Source organism: Patagioenas fasciata, chromosome 2 (assembly GCF_037038585.1).
Source record: "Patagioenas fasciata isolate bPatFas1 chromosome 2, bPatFas1.hap1, whole genome shotgun sequence".
Classification (NCBI taxonomy): domain Eukaryota; kingdom Metazoa; phylum Chordata; class Aves; order Columbiformes; family Columbidae; genus Patagioenas; species Patagioenas fasciata.
The window spans coordinates 151,875,021-151,892,488 of NC_092521.1; the positions used below are offsets into that span (position 1 = coordinate 151,875,021).

The window sequence follows — 17,468 nt, forward strand, 5'->3', positions numbered from 1 at the left end:
TTCTGTGTTTCTTTTGAACTTTGGTCAATATACTCTGAGCGTTTTTTACAGCTTTTATAAGAAATAATAAATTATTTGAACCTTCATCAACATACTTTGAACATTTTGTACAGCCTTCAGAAGAGATCATAAATTGTATGAACTTTGCTCAATGTTTCAGTATAATATGGGAAAATAATCAACTACCTTGATTGGCCAAGAAGGTTGTACCTCCCCACTACTCTGACCCAGTGAGGTGACATCTGGAGTACTGCGTCCAGTACTGGGCTCCCCAGTTTAAGAAGGACAAGAAATTACTGTAGGGAATCCAACAGAGAGCTACAAAGATGATTAGGGGTCTGGTGCATTTTTCTTATGAGGGGAGACTGAGAGAGCTGAGTATGTTCAACCTGGAGAAGAGAAGGCTGAGAGGGGCTCTAATTTATGCTCATAAATATCCCAAGGGTGGGTGTCAAGAGGATGGGCCCAGACTCCTTTCAGTGATGCCCAATGATAGGATGAGGGACAATGGGCACAGACTGAAGCATAGGAGGTTCCATCTGAATATGAGGAGAAACTTCTTTACCTTGGGGGTGCCAGAGCACTGGAACAGGCTGCCCAGAGAGACTGTGGAGTCTCATCTCTGGAGATATTCAAAACCTGCCTGGACAATTCCTGTGTGATCTGCTCTGGTGAACCTGATATGCAGGTGGTTTGAATAGGTGAACTTCAGAGGTTGCTTCAACGCCAACCATTCTCTGATTCTGTGATCACATTTCTAACTTGTTGGGAAGCTCTTGTATTGTATGTGACTTTGGTATAAGGTCTGTATTATGGTCAGGAGCAATTGTAAGTTTACAACATTTTGCACTTTAAATCTATCTGTATCAACACTAAATGTTATGAATGCTTTGTAAGGCTATGCCCCATAGAATTGTAAACGAAAGTGGTACCACTTTACCTTCAAAGAGAAGCTTTTAACATAGGTCAGACCCAGGTCTTCAAGGCAACACAATGTGATTTCTTTGTGTTTTCCTAGTGCAGCAGGAAGAGTGCTTGTCTTCAGTCCAGCCTCTGTCACACTCATAACCACGGCCCAGAAAAAGTCCCACCACAGACTGGGACAGAGAATTACCCATGAATTGTTGACACTCTGGGGAAACTAAGCTATAAGCAAAGCTGTTGCTGAATAAATATAATAAAAATAACTTAAAATCATATTCTATTCTTTTAAATATATTGGTTTGTTTGAATAACTTAGATTGTGCATAGATTGTGAGAGCTTATAAGCACAAATCGCTTTTGTCTGGGTGTCCCTGCCCCAGAGGCACTCAGCTCAAGCTGTTTTCCTTCTGTGCCATCCAAACAAATCAACTGTTTTTTTTAAGCGTCTGAGTCTGTGCTACTGAAAACCTTGGGTCAAGAACATTCATTTAACAAGCCAAAAGCCAAACTTGCTGAACTGCTGCATATTTTGCCCGAGACCCCTTGACCACCCACTGCAGGGTGACTGCCAAGCTAAAAACAAACAGGGAGGCACCCAGATCTTCCCCTTTATTGCATATCTAAAGGCCACATGCAGCATTTTGCTTACCCATCTCTCTTCTGTCTTAAAGTGCAGAGCTCTGTGCTGGTGCATGTCACTGGCTGTATTGTGAGTCTTACCAGTCGTAAAATAAACCAACTGTTTAGCTTTGTCATGGCAGTAGGAATTGAGCTCTGCAATTTCAGATTATGATGGGCACAGCTGGGCCAAATCTATTCTATTTGCCGACTCCAGAAATCTGGCACAGAGAGATAGTTCTTTATTGTGGTCAAATCCTAAAAGGTGTTGACTGTTGTCAGACCATCGTAATGTCAGAAGGGACATTGGTCAGTAATCACAAACATCAGTGTGTTTTCAACACTATTTTCAGCACAAAGCCAAAACATGGCCCCTTACAATGTACTGTGAAGAAATTTAACTGCATCCCGGCCAAATCCAGCCCAGTGAACTGGGAATTTTCAGAGGAATTGCTCCCTAGCTGTACCTGTTCAGAACCCTCTGCCATGTTTACGCAACTTGTCTGTATATGGGGCAGGAGAACATAATCATGTCTTGCACTTTGGGCCGCAGCACAGCAGAAGTTTTTTTCTCCTGGCACAGCAGAAATTTCCAGATACTCCCAGCACTCTCTGATTTCAATAGCTAAGCAACCTGGGGCTGCAGCAAAGCTGAGCTCGGAATAAGGTTTTTCTTCCAGGAACTTTTCCAGCATGTGGAAGACGCATCTTTTCTTCCTTCAGGTACTTGATTGTCTGTTGCCTGTTTACATGGTCTGATTTTAACTGGTAATTTGCAGACTCCTTTTGGGAGATCTGGTTTATGAATAGGATAAAGATGATGGAGCTGAGCATGTGTCTTGGTCAATGCACAAGTTACTTCTATAGGGAAGAAGAGAAGCAGGCTTGATCTAGGAAGAGGCTCAAGAGCAGATCAGCTGGTGGCAGCAGTAGCAGAGCTTGACAGTAAAAAGGAGCGTTTGTGAATGAGGGAGTCAGAGGAATTAGTCAGGGATTTTCCTCTAAAAGTCAAGACAACAAGAAAAAGACCGCACAGCTCCTGCCACCTGTGGGAGTGTCATTTCTCATCACATCCAGCAATAGAGCATTCAAGATGTGTTTGTGGGAAGTTGACGTTTTAACCTAATATTTATTTAATGATAAATGCATAACTTTTTCAACTGGCTGACACTTATATCTGTATTGTGCAGCCCAGGAGATGAAGATGGAGACCGGAGATGAAATTGCTATTGTGGGAATAGGATGCAACTTCCCTGGAGGTAAGTTTTGGGTAAAAGCAAAGCAGGCTGCTGAGTGACTGTTGAAAAGCACAGTCACTCCTTCATGGTGAGGTGGAGGAAAACCACACATTCCTCTCTTACTTTTGTAGAATTCATTGCCTTGCTACCTGTAGGATCTTTTTAAAAGGTCATGCTATGGTGGTAACTAATGGGTTCCAATTTGTGCACTGACAGACAAACCTGTGGTGCTGGCTGTGGGCAGGGCGTTGGGGTGCACGCGTGGAACTCATACAAATGAACTGGATGGGTCTGGGATGGTTTGAGGTTTCTGCCCACGCACTGGCTGGACGATTGCGCGTGATTGCAGGACTGTGCATCTCTAGGGACAGGACAGATCACCAGCTCTGCTTGTAGGATAAATAGATTGAGTCTTACTAAAAGCAAGCTTCCTGCTTTATTACAGTAATCACCTTGAAAGCTCCCGGAAGAGAGCAGAGCTAAATAAATACAGCTCTGATATACACACCTGAATACTGCCTCTTGTACAAGATGAGAAGCCGACTTCAGTAAAGAACAGATATTGCTTGCCATGATAAAAGACAGCAGCCTCATATTTACAATCTTAGTTACAATTAGGCCCTATGAAAGTGACGGTTAACTTTATATTTTGAGATTAGATGGTTGATTGAGATTAGATGGGTGGCGATGTTTAGAGAGCTGTGAGAGCTTTCTAGATTCTGGCTGCTGCCTTTAAACTGTCCGTACTCTTTACATTAGGTAGATTCTGATTTAAAAAATGCAGAAGTAATCCAGGGAGTGGAATACAGTTCTGTCCTTGGAAGTCGGTGTTCAGCCCTAAAGGTGACCATGTTGGTCTCTCCCTTTTCTTGTGTTCTTTCTTGCCCTCACCACATTTCAGTTCCTGGCTTCATTAATTCCAAGATTCAGTAGATTTATGTGGCACAGCGATAGCTGTGTGGGCCACAGCTAACTGAGCAAACATGAACGGTTCTGAATGTAGTGAAGTGCTAGGAAGTATGTAGCAGCAGGCTCGTGCCTGAGCATTGAACACTGATTTGGTGCAAGCCGTGTGTTGGAGGAATGTGGGCCACTTGTGGATGCCATGTTAGTTGCTTTCAGGGCTAAGAAGAGGGTGTAGACATATCGTCACTTCTTGGAGCTGGAGCTCTGGATCTCAACCAGCAAGGACAAAGACCCTGACACTCCAGTGGTGAGCTGTTGCACTGTGTCAACAGAGAATATAGACATAGCTTTATTTTTGATTTAGATGTCCTTTTAGTGTTAGGGACAAAGGACAATGCCTCTGGCATTTTCCTGGTATTTGTAAGCTCAGTCTGTCTTCAAAGAGTGAGTATCCAGAGCTGACCTTTTGCAGCCAGTGGAGCTGCCTGAGGAGTGCTGCTGTACGGGTACAGAAAGACCTCATCACATCTGTGTGGTCATTAAGGGCATGATGCAGATGTGTAGTGGATGCAGTGACATGGCATGGAAACAGAGGCAGCAGAAGATTAAGGATTTTGTGGAGTTCCTTTGCTTTTAGGCAAGCAGCGAGGGGATCAATCACGCCTTTCCATTTTCCTCTTACCAAAGAAGATATTTTCTTTCTCTGGTGATTCTCCTTTTACAACCTAGATTTATACATGGGAGTTCCTTGTAACTGTGTGTTTCTGATGCAGCATGGGGAGGGGGAGCGTATAATTTAATCTACTTGAAACCTTTGTACAACAGGCGATGGAATTGACAATTTCTGGAAAGTCCTGGAGGAAGGCAAAAACTGCACAGTAGAAATCCCCCCCGAGAGATTTAATGCCAAGGAGTGGTATGATCCAGATGATAACAAGCCAGGAAAAATATGTACAACACGAGCTGCTCTTCTCGATGAGTGAGTCCAATACTCTGCCGTGCCGCTGATTCTTTTTGTGCTTAGACCAGTGTGTCCAGTCTTTCAGAGGGTGCAAGCCAAAGGGAGAGCTTATAAATGTCACCGAGGAACCGGCTTCCGTTATGTCGCATGATGAACACGCAGTTGTCAAACTGCGGGAATTTCTGGTGTGTGACATCGATGAGCAATTTTAGTCACAGGCCATGTTAAGCACATATGTACATGGCTGAGAACACATATGACCTTCGATTACATAATCAAACTAGTATGTACATACACACCATTGGTTGAGATAACAAGTAGCTCTAGTTCGCGTGCAGGTGTGACAATTTAGAGACAAAATAGAGAGATCAGGTTTTGCTAGATAGTCAGGAAGGGGATCTTGTGCATAATTTAAGTGTTAGGTGTGCTTGTAAAACTTAACTATTCATAATTTCACAGTGATTTTGCTTTTCTCTAGGCTTATACTCCCATGCCTTTAACTAATAAACATTTTATTTATTCTGAGTCACTCCTTTACATTCTGACGGATTATGTATGCACAAGTATCAGGCGAAGATATGGGATATGGGAGATATGAGTACAGCTGTATAGGGCTGTGACTAATGCAAATCACAATTATAAGTGTATAGGGCTGTGACTAATGCAAATCACAATTATAAGACGAGCAAATCACAGTAAGATCAACATAGGTGTCTTTTATTTGAAGTCCACATTCACCATAAATCCTCAGGCTGTAGACCTCTATTCAGATGACAAGTTCAAATGCACAGAAGCAATCTTATTGTCCCCTGAGATTAATACTTAGCAGGTCTGAATTGTAGGACCCAGAATTGCTTCAGTGATTAGTCCCATTTTAGATATTGAATTCTCCACTGAAATCAAGAAATGACAGAAGGGCGTAAAAATCTCATCTTGGGATACAAGATTAAGCTTGGACTGGTTCATTTGTAACTGTGGCCATACTTTGAAGATTTTTTTAAAGACAAACGCACACATGAAATATTTTAAGTTTATTATTTGAAAAGTGTGGGTATCTCTGTGAAGTATCTGAGCTTATGCTCCACTTAACGATTTTAAATTGTAAAGCCATTGGCCCATACAGCCTTAAAATAATTCAGAAGATGATATTTTTAAAAGACTTGATGACTAAGACCACATTTCCACAGAGGAAGTCTCATCTGCAAATTTTCATAATCTGAGGAGTCCTGTTGGTACTAGTGGAATAACCATGTGAATACGAGATTCTAGGAGCGGGCTTATAACTCTGAAATGCAGAATAATTGTAAGCATACATCCTTTGTGGTGGAACGTAAAACATCTTTGGCCTATAACCTTTTGATTCTGAATTTCATAAATGGCAACTGAGGCCTAAGCATCAGTTTCTGCTCTGCTTTTAATGAAATTGCAAAAAAAATGGTGTACTTTGAGTCTAGAAGTAAATATATGTTGTATACATGTTGTAGAATTTTCTGGTCTGTGTATTTTAGGTTTAATACATTTGACAACCACCTGTTTGGGATTAATAATACAGAAGCTGAATGTATGGATCCACAACAGAAGTTACTGATAGAATGCACATACAAAGCCCTGGAGGATGCAGGAGTCCCTGTAGAAGCTGTCAGTGGCACCAAAACAGGTGTTTTTATTGGTAAGATGAAGATTTCACGGTAAAGAAAGGACACTTCAACCTCACAAAAGCTGAAGCACTCCCTCATAAGCTTTACATATCTATCTAGCACTGGAGATCTAAGGCTGCTGTGCTATGACACGACAGGTTATTTTTTTGCTGCTCTAGGAGTTCGTTAAATGATTCATATATCTATTTTAGTTGCTCCTCTTAGTGTCTTCAGTCACTGAAGTTGAAGCAGGAAACAGTTAAACTGTCTACCCTATGCAACCCTTCCAAGGAATGATGCTTCAAGCCAGGCCTACACTTTTGTCCAGTGTACTGTTTTCTGATATAACACTGGTTGAGGTTTTGTGGGGGTTCAGATCCTTTTAAAGTGGCAGAAATCCTCATGCAGATATTAGTGTGCTGCCAAGGTACTGTGTGCAGCTCTGGGCCCCACAATTTAAAAAGGAGGCATCCAGAGGAGGGCAACAAAGCTGGTGACAGGGCTGCAAGGAATGTCCTGTGCGGAGCGGCTGAGGTCTCTGGGTCTGTCCAGTTTGGAGAGATGGAGGCTGAGGGGTGAACTTCGCTCTCTACAGCTTCCTGAGGAGGGGAAGAGGAGAGGGAGGCGCCGAGCTCTTCTCCCTGGTATCCAGCGACAGGACATGTGGGAATGGTTCAAAGCTGCGCCAGGGGAGGTTCAGACTCAATGCCAAGAAGCATTTATTAATATTTACAGAGAGACTGGTTAAACACTGGAACAGGTTCCCTAGAGATGTGGTTGATGCCCCACGCATGTCATTGTTTAAGAGACCCTTGGACAATGTCCTTAATAATGTGCTTCAACTTTTGGTGAGCCCTGAATTAGTCAGGCAGTTGGACTAGATGATCATTGTAGGTCCCTTCCAACTGAATTATTCTATTCTTTCTATTCTATTCTATTCTATTCTATTCTATTCTATTCTATTCTATTCTATTCTATTCTATTCTATCCTATCCTATCCTATCCTATCCTATCCTATCCTATCCTATCCTATCCTATCCTATTCTATTCTCTTCTGTTCCGTTCCGTTCCGTCCCGTCCCGTCCCGTCCCGTCCCGTCCCGTCCCGTCCCATCCCACTGTATTTTGCCCAGGAGCTAAAATAACAGCACATTTTTGCTGGTGTAATTGTCTCTTTTAAGAGGAGTTGGCTAATGTAACTACAGGGGTAAACTCTTTAGAATAACTTTTAGTCTGACACATGCTCCTCTTTCACAGATCAGGCTATTCCTTGCTTTCCAAGTAGATGTACTTCATTTCTCACACATGCCCATGGACTTGGGTATCCACCATATTTCAAGCATGTGTTCTCAGAAAGAGAACACAACTCCTCTCACAGACCCTGTTATTCTCTTCTATTTCTGTCTTACTGGATCACAGCGACCAAACCAAAGATAAATAAAAAGCACTGGATGTGGCTTGTGCTGTGGCCTTTAACTTGGAACAGCTGAGGAATTGAAGGTAATGTCCTCTACATTTATATCCCTGCTACTCTCATTGGAACTTCTTAATACATATTCCCATTGTGAAACCAAAAACTCTCAGACTGAGATAGAGGGGTCTAAGCAGGCTACACAGAGCTTAACTGCATCATACAGTGAGCTCAGCCATTGGGAAAGGGCTGTCACTTACTGTGCAGGTAGGAATTTCAAGGGTTGCACGCTGGCACATTCAGAGCTGTACATCCCTTTCTTTGCTCGGGTTCATGTGACACGTATTTGATATTTTTACAGGTCTTATGAATCGAGACTATGAAATCGTAACAAGCAGAGCAGTAAGTGAAATAAATCATTATGATGGTACCGGAACAGCCATGAGCATTGCTGCTAACAGGGTCTCATTCACATTTAATCTGACTGGACCATCACTGGCTATTGACACGGCGTGTTCGTCTTTTCTTTTTGCCCTGCACTATGCCTGGCGAGCAATTAAATCAGGTAATGGGACTGAAGAGACGCTGCAGAAAGAAATAAGGATTGGTACTGTTTCTGTTTGTCATCTTAGACATCTCAGCATGAGCATGTTTCTATTTCACTCCAGGAGACTGTGAGGCAGCAATCTGTGGTGGAGTGAACTGCATAATAGATCCCCGCACCTTTGTGTCTCTCAGTAAAGCAAAAATGATCTCTCCAGAGGGAATAAGCAAACCCTTCTCCAAAAAGGCAGATGGCTATGGAAGGGGAGAAGGTTGTGGTGTTGTTTTCCTCAAACCACTGAAAAAGGTAAGATTGCTTGTGAGGCAGCCTAAAATAAGACTGGTTGCTGGCCTGAATTTGTGTCTCCAGTTCTAATAATTACTCCAGAAATAATTTTCCAGTTCAAGTTGAACATTAACAAAGCGTTTATTAAGCATTAAGCATTGGTGCACTTCCCCTAGCATGAGAAAGGGATCATGCATTTAAAAGTCAGCATTATAGTCAGTCTTGTTCTGCGTATTGTTGCTTTGTTTTCTCCTATACAGAAAAAGCATCAGGTTACTAAAGATAATTTTACCTTTTTATGAAACAGGCAAAGGAAGACTATTGCAAAATCTGGGGTGTTATACACATCAGTGCAGTAAATCAGAATGGTAGGTCCATTACTCCAATCACAAGACCGTCTCGAACAGAGCAAGAGAAGTTACTGCGCAGTATTTATGAAACTCATGTTGATCCCTCAGTTGTGCAGTACGTTGAAGCTCACGGTACGGGAACTGCCGCTGGAGACCCTACCGAAGCTGAAAGCCTAGGTAACGTCATTTGTAAAAACAGGTCTTCCCAAGTTTCCATTCTGAAAATTGGTTCAGTGAAGGGAAATATTGGCCACACGGAGTCAGCTGCTGGAGCAGCAGGGTTAATCAAAGTGCTTCTGATGATGCACCATGGAAAGATTGTGCCATCCTTGCATTACTCAAAGGAGATGAGCAGCATCGATACAGAGAAATTAAATCTCGCAATTCCCACAGCTGTAGAGCCCTGGGAAGAATCCAGTGAGTATGGAAGAGTAGCTGGCATCAACTGCTTTGGCTTTGGAGGAACCAATGCGCATATCGTAGTCAGGCAGGTTAAGCAGCCAGAGCCTCTTCCTGCCTTTAAGAGGCCCCTTGAATTAGTTCTGCTGTCAGCAGCATCAAGTAAGTCCCTTCAGATGACAATGGCTGATACAGCTGACCAGCTGAGCACAAGAAACTCTATAACTCTCCCCAGCCTGGCCTATACGTCTGCCTGCAGAAGAAGCCATGCCAACTGCAGGTACCGAAAAGCGTTTGTCACAAAATCTGTGCGACACTTGCAGCAAGAGATTATGTCGGCAGCGAGCACTGAACTTGCCACGTCAAAGGTGGAACCACAGCTGGTGTTTGTGTTCTGTGGCAACGGCGTAACGCTGAAGGACTTCAGTGAGGTACTGCTGAGCTCAGAGCCAGTGTTCAGAGACAAGTGCAAGGAAATAGAAGCACTTTTTCAGAAACACGCTCCCATCAGTCTCCTGCCAGCAAGAGGCCACAGCCCAAAGGATTTGTTGAATCCAGAGCTTTCCCAGCCTTTGCTTTTTACCCTGCAAGTTGCCTTAACTGCCCTTCTGAAATACTGGGGCATTAAACCAGTTGCTGTTGTTGGCCACTCGGTAGGGGAGGTTGCTGCAGCACATTTTGCTGGGTACCTGTCCCTGGCAGATGCAGTCAAAGTGATTTATCACCGGAGCAGGCTGCAGGCGAAGACTCCCGGCGGGAGAATGTTGGTGGTTGGAAACATCCCCGTTCAAGAGATCGCTGAACATTTGCATCGCTACTCGGGAAAGGTGTGCATTGCAGCTTTCAACAGCCCAGTTTCCTGCACGTTGTCGGGAAATTCAGACTCTGTGGATGCTGTGCAGAGAGATTTAGCTCAAGTTTTCAGCCAGAGAAACATCTTTCTTCATGTTTTAAATGTCCCAGCTGCATACCACAGCCCCAGCATGGATATGATACTTGGGGAGTTGGAAGACAGCATACAGCCTTTAGAGAAACAGAAGGGGGAAACTGAAGTGATTTCAACTCTGACTGGGGTGGCTGCTTCTGAAAATGACTATTCTCAGGGCACATTCTGGGCTCGGCATACTCGTGAGCCTGTTGCTTTCTCTCAAGCCATCAAAACGGCAGCTAGAGACAGGGAAAATGTGGTTTTTGTGGAAATAAGTCCTCACCGAGCATTGCAACGAAGCATAATGGAATCTCTAGGAAAAGGCACCAAAGTGTTCTCCTCTTTGCAAACTGATGCAGAGTATCAGACACTCTTCACGCTGGTAGGAAATCTGTTTGAACTGGGATACAATCCCAACTGGCAGCACTTTTATAATGGGTATCAAAGTGCTCCAGTGACCATTCCACGGTATCAATTTGATCGCAAAAAACTCATGGCCCGTCTGGATATCCACCAACAAGCAAACCAAAGAGGTGTCAGCTGCAGTCATCCTTTGATTTATGACATAAACAGTGACGACACGGAGTTTGGCTGCCTGCTGTCTCAGAACACGACATCATACTTATACGAGCACAAGAACAATGGTGTGGCCTTAGTCCCTGGTGCTTTTTATGTGGAGCTTGGTCTGGCCTCTGTGATGAGCAGCTCAAGACCTAGAGTGCCTCTGAGTGCTTGCCGGATGAGTATCAGTTTTTCCGCACCATGTGTTCTCACAGAGAGTTCCCAAGTCCTGAGAATCAAGTTGAGTCCGCAAAAAGCAGTGACAGCCTTTGAGATACTCTCTTCCTCCAACGCAGTTTATGCTGCAGGCCAAGTTACAAAGGGGCCTGAAGCTGTGGTGGAAGAAAGCAGCATCTCCTGCCAAGACATTTATCGAAGATGCCGGTCAGTGGTTAGCAGAGAGGCAGTTTATGAAGCACTGTCTCGTGTTGGCTTTCAGTATGGCTCCATATTCAGGCAGCTCAGTGATGTGCATTATTGCCAGGAACTAAAGGAAGCTATAACAAGCATAATGGTGAGCAAGGAGACCATCAGAGAGATGTACAATTACCATATCCATCCAGTGCTGCTCGACTGTTTTCTGCAAATGACCACTGTCGTGACCTCAAGGACATTCCAGTCCAGAGCAGGGTTTCCTTCAGGGATAGGCAGCCTGGTGGTGCTCCGCCCACTGGAGGAAGAAATGATGATATACATGAGAACAAGCAAATCCATTGGGAACTACCTAGAGGTCTGTGGATGCTTTATGGACAAACATGGCTCCGTTTTGGCTGAACTCAAGAATGTTGTCATCATTTTCATTAAGCAAGAATCTTCCAGGGACAATGAGTTCATGTTTGAAAACAAGTGGAAAGAAGTGTCTCTTTCACGGATGATTGGACATCTGGGGACTATGCCCAGAGTCCTAGTGTTTGCTGACAAATTTGGGATAGCTGAACAGCTCAAAAAATATTTGCATCCTGATTCAAGGTATGTTATGTATGAAGACTGGGAAGCCCTATTGGAAGGCCATGCACAGAATAAGATGAGAGCAGATGTTGAGGATTATGATGAAATTCTGTTTTTGTGGGGAATTCAAAAGTTAAATGGAGATTTCCCAAGCAAAGTGGTAGACCAATTGGCAAAGTGTTGTGAAGCCTATCGCCAAGTTATTGTGGCATTAAGAGAGAAAGCGTGCCGCTGTTTAGTCAGAGTAATCACCTACAGAACAACAGAAAGACACGTAGACCACATTAACTGTGGGTTTGGGTTGTATGGCATGACCAGAACTTGCGTTGTTGAAGTTCCAGACGTCACATTTCAGATGATTGACCTCAGCTCTTCCAGTTCCCTGGATATCTCAGTGCTAGCAGATGTTCTTGTCAAGTACAAAGTTGTGGACTATCCAGAAGTTTGCATCAGTCAAGGAAGAACTTACGTGGCTGAAATCAGACGCACACCTTTTGTAGATTCGGACCACAGCCAACCTGTAAGATCTCTCCAGAAGTCAGAAACATTCACTTTGCACACTTCTGATCCGTACACAGCGAAAGATTTGTCTGCTGAATTATCCACCAGCCCTGCTACTCAGCTTGACAAGTGGAGTGTTGAAATTCAACTGGATAAAATATGTCTCCACTCAGAAGATTATTTTCCCATCAGTGTTTCTAGTCATAATTTTGGCAATACGCTGTATTGGAATTCACAAGCAGTAGACAAACACAGACTTTTAGCTCTTGATTTCAGTGGCACGGTAACAGCAACAGGCATTGATGTGAAGAAAGTTAAAGTGGGAGATCACGTGGTTTCATGTTATCCAGCCGCTGCATCATCCAGAGTTCGGATTCCAGGAACAGCTTGTTTCAATGTAAAGAAATTCCCATGCTTTCAGATTGTCCCCTGTATGTCATACTTTATCATTGCGTGGGAAATCTTAAATCAGAGGTTACCCAAGGGCAGACATGGCAGAACACTGGGTATTATTTCTACAGAGCCATCATCAGTTTTGTGCCATGTTCTTTCTGCATCAGCAGAAGAGATGGGCTGGAGAACAGCACTTGCAAGGCCCACTCCTGATAAGTTCGAGTATATAAAATCATGCAATGCCCTTGTTGTTCTTCCTCCAGTAAGCAGATTGTCTCAGGAGGACCTTGCCCACATGTACTTTCTTAAAGATGTGGTGATAGTGCGTGGCAGTCGCCAGTCTGAATGTATCCAGAATGTCAGCGACATTGATCATGAAAATATCAGCTTTCATATCCTTACACTTACCAGCATTTTCCAGAAAGCATCTCTAAAGGAATTGCACAAGACTGTGCATGCGTGGATCAGGTCCATGGATATGAAACGGTTTAGACATCTATCAGGTTCTGTTTTTCAGCAGACTGAGAACTTTGAAAGAATGAACTCGGTGATGTCCTATTTTACCTGCAAATCCGTCCCACTTGCTGTACTGAGAAGGCAGAAGGACATCACAGTGCTTTCAGATATACCGTTGTACGAATCCCAAAAGAAGTTGTTTAAGCAGAATGCTGTTTATATAGTAGTCGGGGGGCTCACTGGACTTGGCTTTGAAACAGTGAAATTCATAGCTGAGAATGGAGGAGGGGGTATTGCAATACTCTCCAGGAAAATTCCAAGCCGTGAGAAGCAAGAAGAGATGGATGCTTTGCAGCAGCAGTATAAAGGGAGCAAAGTAGTGTTTGTGCAGTGTGATGTTACCTCAACCAGGGACGTTGAGAATGCTTTCCAGTCCATCACAAACATCTTTGCAGGGAGCCCAGTCAAAGGTGTGTTTCAAAGTGCTGTTGTTTTACACGATGGCCGTCTTGAAGTTCTGAACTTGGCTGACTTTCAGAAAGTGCTGAACCCAAAAGTAGCAGGGACCCTAAATCTTCATTGGGCTACCAGAGGCCAGGAGCTTGACTACTTTGTGTGCTACTCCTCTGTTACTTCCTTTCTTGGAAATTCTACCCAGGCAAACTATGCAGCTGCAAACTCCTTCTTGGACGTCTTCTGCCTCTACAGGAGGAACTGTGGGCTTTCCGGCCAATCCATTAACTGGGGTGCTTTGAACCTTGGCATACTGCTCAATCAAAACCATATTCAGAATATTCTGGAATCCAAGGGCATAGACATTCTGCAAGTGCATGAAATTCATGAGTATCTGAGGAAGAGCTTACTTACAAATAACCCACAGCAAGCTGTCGTCAAATTAAACTTTCAAACTTTATATCATCATGTTTTTGCTCAGATTATTTCACTCAAAAGTCGCTTTCAGTCACTTATGTCTGAAGAAGTCAGGAACAAGCTTGAATCCTTTGAAGTAACTCAGGTCCAGGATACTGCCTTAATCAAATCCGAAGACTTTATCACCTCACTGGTGAGTGACCTCACCAGACTGAGCCCAGATGAACTAACCATGAATACACCACTTTCATCATTGGGTGTAGACTCTATGTTAGCTATGACAATTCAGAACCGTGTCTTTCAAGAGAGGAAGGTGGACATACCTCTTCTGAAACTGCTTGATCCTCACACAACTCTGTCAAGTTTAGTAGTTCTTCTAGAAGAAAAAAGCAATGCAAATGGAATAGTTGATGAAAAAAATGTTGTGGTTGAAAGTGCAGAAAATGGGAGCTGGCTCTAAAATCATAGAATGTCCTGAGTTGGAAGGGACCCACAAGGATCATCGAGTTCAACTCTTGTCCCTGCATGTGACAACCCCACAGTTCACACCATGTGTCTGAGGGCTTTGTCCAAATGCTTCTTGAACACCATCAGGCTTGGGGCCGTGACACCTCCCTGGGGAGCCTGTTCCAGGGTAGAATACCTGGCGATGCTGAAAGCATTCTTCTGTGTCAACGCAGAAAAACCTACACCAGGTTCTTCTACCATTGCTTTAGCTGTTTGAATTTCAGTCAATGGTTTGACTTGTTACTTTCAATACTTTTGCCCTTATTTTTCAATATTTTAAAGTGGAAATAGGAAGGTTAATACATATATACTGTAATTCGGTAAATTTGTACATTCAATGCATATTGCATTACTTAAATTGTATTGAAGTATTGAGGAAAATTATGTGCTTTCATTTCTAAATTATTAATGGACATGTAAAGTAGCATATGTGCATAACATTTCTGTGATTTTAATATTCTAATGTATTATTCTTTTTTTGCATATTATCAAATGTGTATAAATACATGTGTCTTTTTGAAAGACTTCTAGATATCATGAATTCCAAAGGTTTCTTTTCAAAAAATGAAATTTAATTTTTTCTTTTGTCTGCAAAAATATTTTAAATCTACCACTTGCAAAGCATACAGTAAACCAACTAGTTTTCTTTATTAATTTACCATCTTTTATGGGAGCCCAAATAAACAAGAATCGTAAAAAAGTTTATAAAGCAAGACTTAAAGTGTATCTTTGTCTTGTTTTAATTTTTTGTTCCTCATTGTCATAGCTTAGCCCCAGGCCCAGCTGGCAGCTAAAACCACATCCTTCTACTCAGTCTGGGGAACTGCCTGCTGGAAACTGGAGCAGCATGTTTGCTGGCATAATCTCCTCTTGCAGTTGTCTTTCCTTTCTACTCATGTACCCATGCCTCTAGGACTGAGGTAGGTTGCCCATCCCACCTCCTCATGTCTTCTCCATGGTCACCCAGGAAAAGCCACAGGGTGCCTGGTTTTGTATACCCTTTATATCCTCTCTCTTGATCGAAGAGATGCTCATTCCGAGTAACCGAGACCCTAAGCCATACAGGTGGGGAGCGGAACCTGTCTTCAAAGCACTGGAACTCCCAGGATAATTTTTCAGCTAGCACGTCTGGCAGTTTCTCCACAGCTGAGATGCAGGCGCGCAGGCAGGAATATAAGACTTCCCTCATACCGCTGGAGCTGGCCAGCCAATTAATCCACGATTTGTCCCTCGCCTTCTTTCCAGGACATTACTGCCACTGAGCTGGCACAGGATGATGGTGCACTCTGCAGGAACTTCTGCCACATGGGTTGTGTGCACCGGATTTCATTGGGATCTGTGGGTAAATAGTCATCATTGATGTCATTATAAATCACCTCCAGAACAGCTAGAACCCTCAGGTACTGGATACCTTTCTCCATGGTGGTTCACTTGCCTGGGTGACAGGTAACCTCTTCCTTGAAGGGGTACCTTTCCTTCACACCCGACGGAAGTCACCTCCAGAGGCTGAGGGTTTGTGTCTTTTTTCTAATCGCCTTGTCAATACCCCCTTCCCTAGACAAGGAATGTAGTTGCTCAGCTTCCCTACCCTCTAATTCCACGCTACCAGCCCCGTTATCCCAGCATTGGAGCAGCCAAGCAGCAATGTGCTCACCCCTTTCGTGTATCTTGCAGCTCACCTGGGGACAGAGATCAGGTGATTATCTCTGGTTCTGCCTCCTCCTCCTGCTCTTGTGATGGGGCCAGGTTATCATCTTCCCTCACCAAGCAAACTGATTTCTTTGTGTATTTCTTCTTCTGGGGAGGGGCAACTGATACAGACACGGGTTGGTTCTCTGATTCAGCTGTAGCACCTGCTGTTAGGGTTTGAGCAGCCACAGTGCCTGTCACTGGGCTCTGAGCAGCTGCAGCATTTGGTGCAAGGGTGGGAGTAGGCATAGTGCCTGTCGGTTAGTTACCCCCTTTTTGCTCTGGGAGCACCGCCTGGTGTTGAGCCGTATTTGATAGATACTGACCAGGGCCCAGGACAGTGCAGTAAGTTATGTTTCTTTGGACTAGCCAGAGCATCTTCCTTTCAAATATTCTATCATGTCATCAGGGTCCTGCAGTTGTTCAGAAGTGAAACTCCAAATCGTTGGAGGTGAGAAATTCTCTAGATACCTGCCCATGTTTTCCCACATGTTGTTCCACCCACGACCATCCAGCCTTGGGACAAATCTATGGGTGATATACTTAACACAGCCTTTTGTAATTCTGTATATGACCTGACACACATTCAGAAGACATAGCAATAAGAGCATGCTAACTTGAATAGCCCCGGGGTGTTCAAAATCCTCAAACACTGCTGCACCGAAGCAGGAGGAAAAAAGGGAGGTGAAGAAAGGGGAAAAAATTCCCCAACTCCTCGGTCTTCTCCACAAACTGGGTGCAATTACTAATCAGTTCCGAGAGATGGCAACCTAGGTATGGAAATAGCAACAATAGCTTATAAAAATACCAATAAAGATATGTAAGAAATGAAATATAGCTTATAAAAATACCAATAAAGATATGTAAGAAATTAAATCATGCTCTCATAGGTGAATGTCATACAAGACAGCAATATGATAAACCTAATCTTCCCCAATGTCCCAAACAGCACCATAGGAAACACACGGGGCAAGTAGGAATTCAGATGACACAGCCATGTGGGCTAACAACAAAACATCGTGACCACTGAACTAATAGAATAAACTTTAACACACTCTGCTCAGCTCTGGCGTTATCCCAATCCTGGCTCGCCAAAGAAGGACTGTCGTAGTTTAGCTCCAGCCGGCAGCTAAAACCACGTACCGCTCGCTCACCCTTCCCCCGCGCCCTGTGGGATGGAGCGGAGAATCAGAAAACAAGGGCAAAACCCGTGGGGTGGGATGAGAACCATTTAACAGAATAGCGAAGAAAAGAACCCGAACGAGCAAGTAATGACAGAACCCCAAAAGCGACGGGCACACAGCGCGCCCCGCCCGGCAGCGCCCCCTGCCGGCAGCGCTGAG

At 43.7% G+C, this 17,468-nt stretch overlaps 1 protein-coding gene across 1 annotated transcript; it reads left to right on the forward strand.

Moving 5' to 3' along the window:
- The first annotated feature begins 2,746 nt into the window (after window positions 1-2,746).
- LOC136098843 (phthioceranic/hydroxyphthioceranic acid synthase-like) lies at window positions 2,747-14,486 on the forward strand. The gene is made up of 6 exons (XM_065832577.2): window positions 2,747-2,801; window positions 4,512-4,665; window positions 6,156-6,316; window positions 8,056-8,259; window positions 8,363-8,544; window positions 8,831-14,486. Exons 1-6 carry the CDS (start codon window positions 2,747-2,749, stop codon window positions 14,387-14,389), a joined length of 6,315 nt encoding a protein of 2,104 aa, XP_065688649.2. The 3' UTR covers window positions 14,390-14,486.
- The last annotated feature ends 2,982 nt before the right edge of the window (window positions 14,487-17,468 follow it).